We start from the raw sequence: 13798 nt of genomic DNA, 5'->3' as shown, positions 1-13798 counted from the left end.
GACAGTCTAAAATTGCATAAGAAAGGCATTCATATGATTTTACAAAGCACTTTTTAAGCTTGATTTAATTTTTTTTGAACGAAGAAGTGGGGGTAGTCTTGCATTCAGGGTCGTCTTGGATTCGGAGAAATACAGTACTTAGTTGCTGCCCATTTCCTGTTACTGTAAAACAAGTGTCAGAACAAATGCTAATTTTTCTCCTGTGCTTAAACAGATTCTGATTGTCAGTATTTAGAAATAAACAGCAGCGCAATAGCAATATCATTGCTCAAGGATAAAAAGTGAACATTTATGCCTCTATCCAACAGTCAAATTGTATTGACAAGGCATGCAACAGACGAGGCGACATGTCAGCTTATCGAAATGTGGGAAGAGTCAATAATTAATTATTTCTTCCCTAGTAACTCTGTATTCAAGAATATCACACTGTGAAATGTTTTTGTACTATATCATATAAATAGGGCTTAATTTCCATTACTGTGCTATACTTCCCCACTTTAAGAGTAAGGGAATTCAATAATTCTTCATTTTAAAATGCTAGATTCATCAAGTGCTGATTTCTTTATTCTGACGTCGAGCTCTATTTTCCATTAGCCAGAAGTAGAGGCTCGGTGTTAGCGTACGGATCAGGATTGCCAGGCGAGGAGAAACGGGTGACAGGATCACTTCATTCTTCTCATCTGCAATGGCTTGGAGCACTTGGTTGGCGACGTAGGCTGGAGCATAACCTCCTGCCGTCGTAGAATCCATCACTGTGAAAAACAAAATAAACTTATTTTAAATATTCTTCACCTAACTGCACTGTACGATTACGAACATCTATCAATCCACCAAGAAAAAAGTATTAGTGTTGTTCATTTCAACTAGCTATATATTAAAAGAGTTTCCTAAAAACAGCTTTGTCCAGTTCATCCATCCGTTCTACTGGGCTGATTTGCTTCACTTTTATGTTATTTTCACAGGAATTACCTGCCGGTAAATCATCAAGCATTGATAGGTCTCTAAGTTCAGTAGATTCTGAGTACCTACTCATAAAATCAAATCATTAAATGATCACTTCAGTAATTACAGGCGAAGGCTTACCCTTGCATGCAATACATCCTGTACTTAGCGGCTTGCACATAGCAAGGAGCAATATCTTAACAAAAAATTATCAAAGGCAAAGGATTAAAAATGATGGCGACCTACTTATATTAGGTGTAATGAACTGACTGAAATGAGAAGACCTTTTAAAAGGAGATTTAAAAAATAATTTAGTTAATTAGTGATAGTAATTTACAAGCATTGTCAAAACCATTTGGTATAAGGAAAAGAAAATTAATTATTATGATTCAAGAAAAACAAAACTTTCGGTTGAAGTTATAGTTAAATCAAATGTACAAAAAAATTAACTAATAAATTAATTATAACGGTTGGACAGATCCCACAATTAATTAAGACACAGTAAGAATCATAATTAGTTTAACCCTAGAACTGCAGACCGTCTTTCTGGAATTACCTGCCGGTAAATCATCAAGCATTGATAGGTCTCTAAGTTCAGTAGACTTTGAGTACCTAATCATAAAATCAAATCACTCCAATAATTACAGGCGAAGGCTTACCCTTGCACGCAATACATCCTGTACTTAGCGGCTTGCACACAGTAAGGAGCAAGTCAAGTGTGATCATCTTTCTGACAGACGGTGCCTTTCTTCTGCCGTAGATTTATAACTAGACGCCAGATGTCGCTAATATAGATACCAGTTGAATACTGATAATTTTTTTATCTTCACTTTTGAAAATCTTTGAAAAACAAGCAACAGTATAGAGAAGTTTATTTAGCTGCAGAATTGAAAGTACTTTCATGTGTTCTTTGAATCAAGATGGAAGCGTGCTTTGTTGACTATTCTGAAATCGAGCGCTTGATTTCCAAAGATGACAGTACTGATGGAGACAGCGATTATTGTGTTAATTCGGACGAGGAAATTATTCCTGAAAGTAGTGAAAGTGACAGCAAAGTACGAGGTGCCTAGGAAGTAATGGAAAATTCCGATAACCGGAATGATGCACAAATTGGTGCAGGTTATATTATTATTATTGGCAATACGTCAATATTTGAAGAAACCAGTGAAAGGATAAGTGTGAACTGTTGATATTTGCGTATATTGTTATAAATATTTTGATTGCAACAGAAAAAATAAAGAAACTGCCCTGAAAACTAAGATAAGCTGTAGGTTCGAAATTCATGAAAAGAACTCAAAATCAGTTTCAAGAAAAAAAAAAAATGTTTTACTTAGCTTTTGAAATGAAAAGTGAAGAATTGTGTGGGGAAAATTTAAGAGCATACCTGTGTATTTCAGAATATCATGTTTCAGGAATAAATGATCTATCAGAAATTCTTTTTCCTAGAGCAAAATATTTCAACAATTCCCTTTGTTCAAAAACTTATAATTGTATATTTCGATAGTTAGAAACTGTGACAATTTTAAAACTTATTTCTGACATCTACATGTAGATCAATCTTTCAGCTTTCTTGGTGTATAATATGGATTTATTGGGATTAATATGAGTTTACAGGCATGATTTTATTTTCATAGTGTATATTGAGGAAAATAACTGCAGCATTTGACAGATAAACCTGCTGCAGTTCTAGGGTTAAAGACCTCCAGTCTAACTCTAATCATAAATGCTTCAAGTATTTAAAGTTGAAGACCTTCTTCAATAGTGCAATTTTACTGAATTAAACACCTAGGGACAAAGAAACATGGTGGTGGAATAATGAAGTAAAGGAAGCAATCAAGGCCAAAAGGCTTGCCAAGAAGAGCTGGGATCGATCTGTGTCTGATGAAGACAGAGAACTTTACAGACAAGGCAAATTAAGCCGATAAACAAGCTGTAGGAAAGGCAAGGTCAACCGCATGGGATGATGAGGAGCTGGAAACTACCAAGGGAGTAAGGAAGCTTTTCAGGATAGCGAAGGCAAGAGACAAGGCATCAAAAGATTTCACACACATCAAGCAGATAAAGAATCGAGAAGGAGTTGTTCTTGAAGACGACAACCAGATCAAAAAAAAGATGGGAAGAGTATTTCAACCACCTGCTAAATGAGGAAAATGAAAGACTGGTTTTTGAAGACGGTATCCCCAATCAGGGTTTGACAACTGAAATTACTATAGAAGTGATGATTGCTCTTAGGAAAATTAAAAATGGAAAAGCAACAGGTCCTGATGAAATTCCAGTGGAAGTCTGGAAGTGCCTTGGAAAGAAAGGAACAGAGATGTTCTGGGATCTAATGCAGAAGATTTATGAGGAAGAGAAAATGCCCATGCAGTGGAGGCAGACAACAATAGTGCCTATTTACAAAGAGAAGGGAGACCTCCAGGACTGTTCTAACTATAGGGGGATAAAATTAGTGTCCCATACGATGAAAATCTGGTAGAAGATTGTTGAGAAAAGGCTTTGAGAAGAAACAGCAATCGGGGATGAACAATTTGGTTTCATGCCTGGGAGAAGTACCACCGATGCAATTTTTGTGCTCCGACAAAGCATAGAGAGGCAAAGGGAGAAAAAAGGTTACACATGGTCTTTATAGACTTAAAGAAGGCCTATGATAGAGTCTATGTCAGGAAGTCTAGAGATGTTTGAGAACCAGGGCAGTACCGGAAAAGTTTGTGAGAATTATCCAGGATATGTACGAGGGAGCTAGAACGAGAGTAAGAAGCAGTGTAGGGTTGACTGGATGGATACCAGTTGGAGTTGGAAACTAATATGACAGCAACTGAAAAACTCGAACTTCTAGTGATCGGCAAATCCTCGCCGTTTCTTGGGAGTCAATTAATTACCGGTCACGTACGAAAGCAAGCCCAGAAGTCGCGGATGACAAGCTCCATTTATGAAACACGGCTGCGTGTATTGACAAGAAGTTTCAACGTGAAGGGAGGCAAGGTTAACCACAACAAACAGAAGAGACTAACAGATTTTTTTCCAAAGGTGTTAACGGAGCTATGTTTCTTGTTTCACTACTGCATGTACTGTGTCCTGTCTTCTAAAAAGTTACTATAATAAGTGTTATAATTAAAGTGATGCCATGAAATAGAATTACTTTGTATATTTCTAAGCACCGTTAAACATAATGCATTCAGTATAAGACCATAGATACAAATGATTCAATTATGTGCTATACATGCTCAAAAACGTCATTCTCTATATCTCGAAATTTCAATAACTCGAAATAAAATTTATCTCCCGAGGTGATTCACATAATAGTTTCCTTTATTAGACTGTAAAATGAACGGAAATATAATTTCATAGGTATCTCTGAACACTTGGAGGTAACGTTTGTTACGTTTTTTGGCCATAACGTGAAGAGAAAATACCAGAAACTCTCACCGATACAACTGCCTGAAATACATTCAACTCATTAAAATTATGAAGTAAGAATAAACAAAAATGCACTGAAATACGCGAAACTACCACATACAAAACAGATCGGTATGACTCATACATTATTAACATACGACTTTGACACGGGGAAAAGCACAGAACCGCTACAAAAAATACACGGCATAAAATTCCAAGAAATTACACACAGAAACAATGTTAATAGTGCGCGAACCACACAATGTGAAATTCATTCTTTCGTGCCAATTAACTGAGTCGCTAGCCTCTCTTGCTTGTAGGACGATTGCTGTCCCGAATCCCCAGCCGTGAAGCACACATGCTGCTGTAGCAAGCAGGAAACATGATACACGAAGGCGATGGATGATACACTCGCGAAATAAAGCATCAAATAAAAACGCATGAAAATGAAGTTGGGTAAATTACACAAGCACATAAGAATTTATCCTTTATCCTAGGGTAAGAGTATTGACTGTACTAGAGGTTATATTGGTAAAAAATAGGAAGAATTAAAAATAAATCGGAAAATAGGAAGACAAGTTAAAAAACAGAAAGTTTCCAGGTAAATCGGAAAGGTTGGCAGGTATGTATCTAGTTGGTATCATATTGTAAATAGTCCCATTACAACATTTGTTCTACTTTATATATTGTAAAATTCACATCATCTCACTTCATTATATATACCATTGCTAGAAAAATACACCAATTGTAAATTGTTAATGAAACCACTGTAAAAATGAAACGATTGTAAAATTCCCAAGATCGCATGAAACAATTGTAAAATTCCCAAAATAGCTGCCAAGCACACAGCCAGAACATAAATCTCCCCACCTCCTTCTCCATGTCAAATCACCATAGCCCATCCCCTAATCCACTGAATCTCCTGGCCAGAGAGAGGTCATATTCTAGGTGGCTCACCCCTCTGCTTCAGGGAGACGAATGAAAGCTTTTCATGATGATGTGTCCACTACATGCACTAGCCATGGGTCTTGGTAGGTGTGTTAGTTACCAACTGACGAGCCCAAATTGGCACACTGGGGCAAAACGCTGGCAACCAAGAATAAGTTAGCTGGAAAATCTATCATTTCCAATAACGGACCAATTGCGTTTGAACTACAATCTTGTAAGACATAATTTATTAATAGACAGTAGGACTAAATTCAGAAAGCCGGGCTGAGTGACTCAGGCAGTTGAGGCGCTGGACTTCTAACCCCAAATTGGCAGGTTCGATCCTGGCTCAGTCCGGTGGTATTTGAAGGTGCTCAAATACGTCAGCCTCATGTCAGTAGATTTCCTGACACCGTCAGCCTCATGTCAGTAGATTTCCTGACACGTAAGAGATCTCCTGCGGGACTAAATTACGGCGCCTTGGCATCTACGAAAAACCATAAAAGTAGTTAGTGAGACGTAAAGCAAATAACACTGTTATAAATTCAGAAATTACTTCCAAGACTCAAAGAACCTTCGTCACAGGATTCTGCAATTCACAGAAGATGCATGTGTCATTAAAAAATATATTAACAAGGAGCCCAGTAACAAACATGGAAAAACCATCTCATTTAGTGAATTCGGACTTGCTCAATCAGTTTCTCGTCCATTTCATCACTATAACGCGTTTTGACACTCGGTGCAGAACAGAAATCAATTGCCAAAGCCTAGCACAAATCTGGTAGTACAAACCTGTGCAAGGTGATGCAGTGAGGTATCTGGGAAGCCATGCAGACTGTGCAATTTCAAAATCCATTCACTATTTGTACGGTTTGGATTTGTGACCGGTGGTTATGCACCCTGCATGTGCCGAGCCTTAAAAGCCAAGGCTTTATGGTTTTTTGGCGAAGCTGAAGTACCGGAATTTTGTCCTACAGGGTTATTTAACATGCCAGTACATCTACAGATGAGAGGCTGATGTATCTGAGCATCTTCAAAGACAACCAGACTGAGACGGGATCAAAGCCGCCCTTTTTTTTGAGTCTTGTTTTGTTTGAGAGATACTTCTTGGTCACTTAGTATGCTAGTTCCAGTTTTCTTGCTCTTGATTTGTTTGCTTTCTTGTCCAGCCCATTAATATGAATTATTTTACTTAGATATTAAATTTAATTGTACATACATATCCCACACTGTTCCACCTTAAGCGATGGGTCGGCGAACGAGGCTTCTCCACCAGTTCTGGTCTCTGAATTTCTCTCCTTACTCAATGCTTTTCAAAGTATGTCCTTACTGTTCAATGTCAGTCTTCACCATGTACCTGAATCTTGGTCGCCCTTTTGTTCTTTTGGCTTCAAGTTTTAAATCATACATTTGTTTCGGTAATCTTTTATCTTCCATGCGGTGCATATGTCCATACCATCTCAGTCGCTGTGATGTTATTCTGTTCTGCAGTCTTACAACTCGAACCTGCGTGCGGATTTCCTCATTATGGACTCTGTCCCTCCACGTCTTACCGATCATGCTACGGAAAAATCTCATTTCGGATATCTGGATTTTACTGACATCTTTACTTCTCATGGTCCATGTTTCATGACCATAGGTCAAGATTGGTACATAATACGTTTCATATATGACTTACATTTTATTGGTATTTTCTTGTTCCATATTATGTCTAACTATTTTGTAAAATTTGCTACCTGTCTGAATTCTGTGGGAAATGTCCTTGTCTACAGAACCTGTATCAGAGACGACACTTCCAAGATATTTGAATTGATGGTTCATCTGTAGCTGTTTCCTCTCCATTTCAACATGTCCCACTGGTTGTCCGTATCTTTTCATGACCATAACCTCACTTTTTTCTTGGCAGAGGTTGAGTCCATATTCTTTAGCAGCTTCTATCCAGTTTATTTGTTCTTGAAGGTCTTTTTTAGAGTCTCATTTTCATTTTCTTACCTCCAATGGTTTGGTGTACTTTTTTCTGAATCTTGTTCATCACAGTGATGAAAAAGAAAGGAGAAAAAATACCACCCTGTCTTAACCCAGATTTTATATCAAAGGTCTCAGTCATTCCTACAGGTGTTCTGACTTCACTGCGGGTATCTTCATACAAATTCTTGATCCTATGTATCATGTCATCCTGTATTCCAGTTTTCTTCAGTGTTTCCCATACCTCTCTGTTCACAGCATCAAATGCTTTCTTGACATCCAGAAAGGCTAACCAAAAATCTCAGCTGTGTTCGTAGTATTTTTCCGTTAACTGACAGACGATAAAGATTAATCTAATTTTTATCAATTCTAATGCATGGTCTACAATTTTTAATTACACGTGGTCAAAATCATCGTTTGGTCCATATTGACTAATTCTAGTTAAAAATAAGATTGAATCCAACTTAAAAATTAATACATAATTATCTAAAATGTAGACATGTTTCGGCCCTTTGGGCCATCATCAGTACATAACAAATATTCTGGAACACTTTCGTTCAGTAGTGGGATCAGCACCAGTTATAACAAACACGCAACTCCGTCGGACCACGAGGTGAGGCAACCCCTTCTTTATTTCATGATCTTACACCAGAATCTCAAGTCTCCACAATTTTAACAGAATCTTTCCTTCTTAAAGGTTCCATCACACGGAACAGTAACTCTTATAACGCACAGAAGACTGACAACTACAAATCAACCTTAGTCCGCATTGGACAAAAATATTAAGACTGTCTGTCTGTTAGGTCATCAGCCCAGAGGCTGGTTGGATCCTCAAATAGCACCACCAAAGGCTATGCAGTTATAAGGAAACCCCAAAAACCAATGGCAGCACCAAAATGAGGCGTACTAGGCAAGACAAGGAGTGAGGTAGTTTGCCATTGCTTTCCTTAGTCAGATAAGGTCCAAAAAACTTCCACTACTTATGTTTTGTGTTTAATGTCCTCAACAGCATGAACAAAAGAACATTTTAACAATGTTTACATATCATAGTAAGAGATACGCAAGAACACTCTTAAAAGAAGATTGCACTGAGAAAATATAATTTTCTGAAGAGACTTTCTTACACAAGTGTTTCTACGAGGGCAGATCAGAAAATAAGTTGCACTTCCCAGTTATGGCCATTTATTACACCACCTATACAACAGCAACACGACTATAACGACATACACTGTAACGTCACTTTTCCACATAGTTTCCAAGAGACTCCAAACATTTCTGCGAGCGCACAACCAACTTGTCGATGCCGGATGCATAGAAATTTCCTCCAGCGTTCTGCAACCACTCGGAGACAACAGCCTTCACCTCCTCATCGGTCTGGAAACGTCGACCACTTTTGAGCTTACCGAACAGATGAAAGTCACATGGCGCTAGGTCGGGACTGTAGGGTGGATGTTGCCAGACCTCCCACTTGAAACGCTGCAGCAGTTCTCTCGTTTGGCGGGCCTTGTGAGGTGTTGCATTATCGTGCAACAAAATCACACTGGCGCTCAATTTCCCCCCCGGCGCTTCTGTTTAATCGCTTTACGCAACCGGTGCAACGTTTGACAATACGCCGCCGCGTTGATCGTCGTTCCTTTCGGCATGAATTCCACATGCAGCAAACCCTCCGTGTCAAAGAACACTGTCGCCATAACCTTACCGGCTGAAGGTTGAACCTTGGCCTTCTTTCGTTGTGGCGATGAGGGGTCCACCCATTCCATTGATGTTCACTTCGTTTCGGGGGTGAAGTGGTGGACCCACGTTTCATCACCTGTGACTATTCGCCACAGAAACCTGTTGCCGTCTGCTGCATACGTTGCAAAAATGCCAGGGAGGATTGGAAACGATGTCCCTTGTGCTCTCCGGAAAAACACAGGAAATACTCAGCGATGAGTTTGCATATGAGGGAGACTGGTCACAGAATTGAATCCATAGAGAAAGACTTAGCGATAATTAGAAACATACAAAAAGAGAGAATGCTGAACGAATTAGAAAGTTTATACATCTATTTAGATCAGACGTACAATAAGCAACAGAATCTTAATGAAACCACGGACAATAAAACTATGTTACATGAATTAATACCGAAATAATTAAAGTCAGTTAGTTCGAATAAATTTAGGATACCTAATATATTTAATTCTTCAAACTCTAATACTCCTCCCGTACCCACAGATATTAGGCCTACTTCCAGCAATACGGTTGACTCCGCCCCTTTGTCAGCCTCGTCACAATTGACTCCGCCCATCCTCTCCTCTCTTCCGCACTCCCCTATTCCTTCCCCTCCGAGTTCACTGCCGCCTCTGTAGCACAGTTACAACACCAGACTCAGAGCCAACAGATGGGCAGCAACCAACACAACAGTAGATAACAAATAACAACTTCCACTCACATGTAAGTTCTCATCTGTTTCAATTTTATGTAAACCGAATTCTCTCCTTACGTTCAATTTCTTATTTCTTCTTTTCCTTCTCTTACAGAAAACATTATTTCTGCATCTACTGACATTTTCTGGCATGGTTTCAGCCATTTTTATTACCTACCGGTGCTAGGGGCCACTTACAATTTTTCAACAGATGCTTCTGTCTCACTTGCTGACGAATTTCATCAGCGGCCTTGGAAAGATTGTATTCATGACAATCAAGTTTATGCTTGTGTTCACGCCCTCATGTCATTGGCTTTATATTATTAACACTTTGGTTTTCCACTAATATTTTACATGAACTGTTTTTAATTAGAATTAGAAGTTTTAGTCTCCGACAAGATTATGGTTTAATCATAAGACAATTTTCCATTAGCATCTTTATATATTGTATCACTTTTCACATTTTTATGTTCCGAATTTTAATAACTGACTAAACTTTCAACTTCCACTTTTAATTTAGTTGTATTGTTGATGATTGTGTTTAGGCTGAAGATGCCCTTAATTGAGGGCGAAACATGTCCCATGTAACTAAGAATCTATTTATATATTACCACTATAAGTGAAAATATAAGTATTGAATAGGTGGAACAAATTAAAACACCTTTATTATTGTTGAAATGTTCAACTGCGTCACGATTTCTCTCAGTTTAATGCGCCGGTTCGGTCTAATGATTGCATTCACACTGTTGACCTTTGCACGGGTCCTGGACGTTGCGGGCCTGCCTTCGCGATGGTTGTCCGTGATATCCGTGCGTCCGGCTTTGAATTGCTGACACCACTTTACGATACCTTGCCGGGAAATGGCCCGCTCCCCATACACAGCACTAATTTCACGATGAATGTCCGTGCAATTCTTCCTTTTGGCCCGTAGGAATCGGACTGTCGCACTCACCTCATATTTGGAGTGAACGCCCAGTTGACGCGCCATTGCATTTGACCGCTATTAACACAATACTAGACGAGACACCACAATGACCTGCCTAACAGATTTATGGGCAGTGTCTGTCCCTTTCTCCGCTGTGCCCATGTTTGCGACACACAGCGCACTGCTGCGGCACGTTAGTGCAACTAACCTTTTGATCCACCTACGTCTTATATTTTAATGTTTCAAAAGATTTGTATGTACTGGTGATGGCCCAAAGGGCTGAAACATGCCTACATTTTGGATAATTATGTAATAATAATAATAATAATAATAATAATAATAATACAGTTATTTGCTTTACGTCCAAGTACTTTTAATGGTTTTTAGAGACGCCGAGGTGCCGGAATTTAATCCCACAGGAGTTCTTTAATGGGCCAGTAAACCTATCGACACGAGGCTAACGTATTTGAGCACCTTCAAATACTATCAGACTGAGCCAGGATCGAACCAGTCATGTTGAGGTCAGAAGGCCAGTGCCTCAACCGTCTGAGCCACTCAGCTTGACTAGATAATTATGTATTCATTTTAAAGTTTGTTAATACGGTGGATTAAATCCTATTTTTAACTACAGAAACATCGGTGGTTCAAGCGGCAGTGCGTTGGCCTCTCACCGCTGGGTTCCATGGTTCAAATCCCTGTCACTTCATGCGCGATTTCTGCTGGACATAGCGGAGGCAGAACAGGTTTTTCTCTGGGTACTCCGGTTTTCCCTTTCATCTATCATTCCAGCAACACTCTCCAATATCATTTCATTTCATCTGTCAGTCATTAATCATTTCCCCAGAGGAGTGCAACAGGCTTTGGCAGCCGGCACAATTCCTATCCTTGCCGCAAGATGGGAGCTTCATTCATTCCATCCCTGACCCGGTCACTGACTGGCCAACAGGTTGTAGGTTTTCATTTTCATCTTAACTACAATCTTTTAAACAAATCAAGAGACTTAGAACTCATAAATGTTTTAGTTATTATTGCAGATGTTTTTCATAATTGCACTGGTTTTAGCTCAAGCATTAGAATATCCTAATGTCAGAGAAATAAGTGCAAGTGAACCAAATATAAAATAAAATTATAACAGAATATTCTAAAGCCAAGAACTTGTAGTAGAATGCACCAGTAAGGTAACTCATCACATTACCTCCATAAGCTTTCCCACTTCCAGTCATGGCGTTGACGGACAGTGATGTGCGGATGTATCCAGGGCTGATCACGGATACTTTGATGTTGTGATCGGCCAACTCAGCCCTGGCTGTGTCGCAGAAGGCCTGAAGAGCATGTTTGGAAGCCGCATATGCTGACCTGATGAACAAAAAATAAAGAGCACACAAATACTTTTCTTGCAAATATGTTTTTTTTTATTACAATTTATCAAAAATATGAGGGAGCCTGATATGAAGGGCTGAAAAGGCCTCCTTACAATAACCACACATATTGAATTTTGTATATTACATAATAATAATAATAATCTCGTGGGGGGTTTTCCTCTTCCCTTATTGGATGCACCACAGGTGGCGGATCGGGGGGCTACAGGGACTACAGTCACTAGCAGGAAAATTTTTGTTTTTTGTTGTTTGTATATACTGATGTGGCAGGTGAAAAAGTCGTGTCTGAAAGATTACTGGTCAACTGATCCCCTAATATTTCTGCTATTTGGATTATCACACCAGAAAAAGAGTACTGGGTCTATTCAGGAAGGCCTCCTTAAAAAATTAGTCAAGTTCTGACGGTTTATCTGTATGCATGGAATGTGGCCAGGAACAGAGCTAGTGTATGGTGTGATGGGCACCCGGTCTGCAATGTGTTAAGTCTGGCATACATTTCACATATCTGTGCAAGGCTCCTCAATTTCAGTTTCAATAAACTAACCAAAAGAGAAACAAGGAAAGAAGAGGTCCAATCCCTTGAAGAATAAAGGTGCCAGAAAAAGAACAGGAAATAATACAATAATAATATTATTCATACCCAAGAACCCAACATGAAGGAATTTGAAACTTGAAAATGCAAAGTGAAAGGATGAAGAAGTTTTGGGAAAATAAGGATAAGAAGAACAAGAAAACAGGTGCTAAGTAAAGTTTCTACATGCTCCTTAGTGGGCGAAACACAATATAATAATAATAATAATAATAATAATAATAATAATAATAATAATAATAATAATAATAATAATAATGAAAATCCACATCTTGTTTCCAGCCATTCGACCGGGTCAGGAATGGGATGAATGAAGCCCCCATTTAGCGGCGAGGATAGGAATTGTGCCGGCTGCCGAAGCCTGTCGCACTCCTCTGGGGCAGTGATTAATAACTGACAGATGAAATTAAATCATACCGGAGAGTGTTGCTGGAATGAAAGATGACAGGGAAAACCAGAGCACCCGGAGAAAAACCTGCCCTGCCTCCGCTTTGTCCAGCACAAATCTCACATGGAGTGATCAGGATTTGAACCACGGAACCCAGCGGTGATAGGCTGACGTGATGCCACCTGAGCCACGGAGGCTATGATGATGATGATAATAACAACGTCTGGCTCCATGGCTAAATAGTTAGCGTGCTGGCCTCTGGTCCCGGGTTTGATTCCCGGCAGGGTCGGGAATTTTAACCATCATTGGTTAATTTCGCTGGCATGGAGGCTGGGTGTATATATCGTCTTCATCATCATTTCATCCACATCACGACGTGCAGGTCACCTACAAGTGTCAAATTAAAAAGACCTGCACCTGGTGAGCTGAACATGTCCTCGGACACTCCCGGCACTAAAAGTCATACGCCATTTCATTTCATAATAATAATGTTTGTTTATCCAATCCTTATCCCGTTTCTCTACAGGGTCGGGTGTGAGGTGAGATGAATCTGTTGTGGTGGGTTTTTATGACAGGATGCCCTTCCTGACTTCAACCCCATCAGAGGAGTTAATGAGATGAAATGAATAACATGATACATGATAGAAGGAAGGGACAGGGTGAAACCGGGTGCTGGCACATAGTGTATTCCTGTTCATTAGCACCAAGGGTCTGCTAAGGGCTTAATGTCTCCATCCGACAGACGAATCACCAACAACAGCGTCATATGACCTCACTCCAAATGAGCACTGCAGAGAGGTTTGGAATTTAATCCAGGGTTTTGGCACTCAATCTAGTGATTAGAAATAGTATACCACCACCTTCCGGACCCTGTCAGCCAACA

At 39.5% G+C, this 13798-nt stretch overlaps 1 protein-coding gene across 1 annotated transcript in view; it reads right to left on the bottom strand.

Moving 5' to 3' along the window:
- Positions 1-542: 542 nt before the first annotated feature.
- Positions 543-13798, bottom strand: part of LOC136885104 (dehydrogenase/reductase SDR family protein 7-like) — a 29635-nt gene continuing 16379 nt past the window's right edge. Inside the window, exons 5-6 of the mRNA XM_067157559.2 lie at positions 11755-11915; positions 543-752 (exon numbers count right to left, since the gene is read on the bottom strand). Coding sequence (XP_067013660.2) covers positions 547-752; positions 11755-11915 — 367 coding nt within the window. The 3' untranslated portion in view covers positions 543-546. The remainder of the gene's footprint in view (positions 753-11754; positions 11916-13798) is intronic.

Source organism: Anabrus simplex, chromosome 13, assembly GCF_040414725.1.
Source record: "Anabrus simplex isolate iqAnaSimp1 chromosome 13, ASM4041472v1, whole genome shotgun sequence".
NCBI classification, from domain to species: domain Eukaryota; kingdom Metazoa; phylum Arthropoda; class Insecta; order Orthoptera; family Tettigoniidae; genus Anabrus; species Anabrus simplex.
Note: the sequence above shows the minus strand (reverse complement) of the source record. Positions and strands in the feature narration are given on the sequence as shown.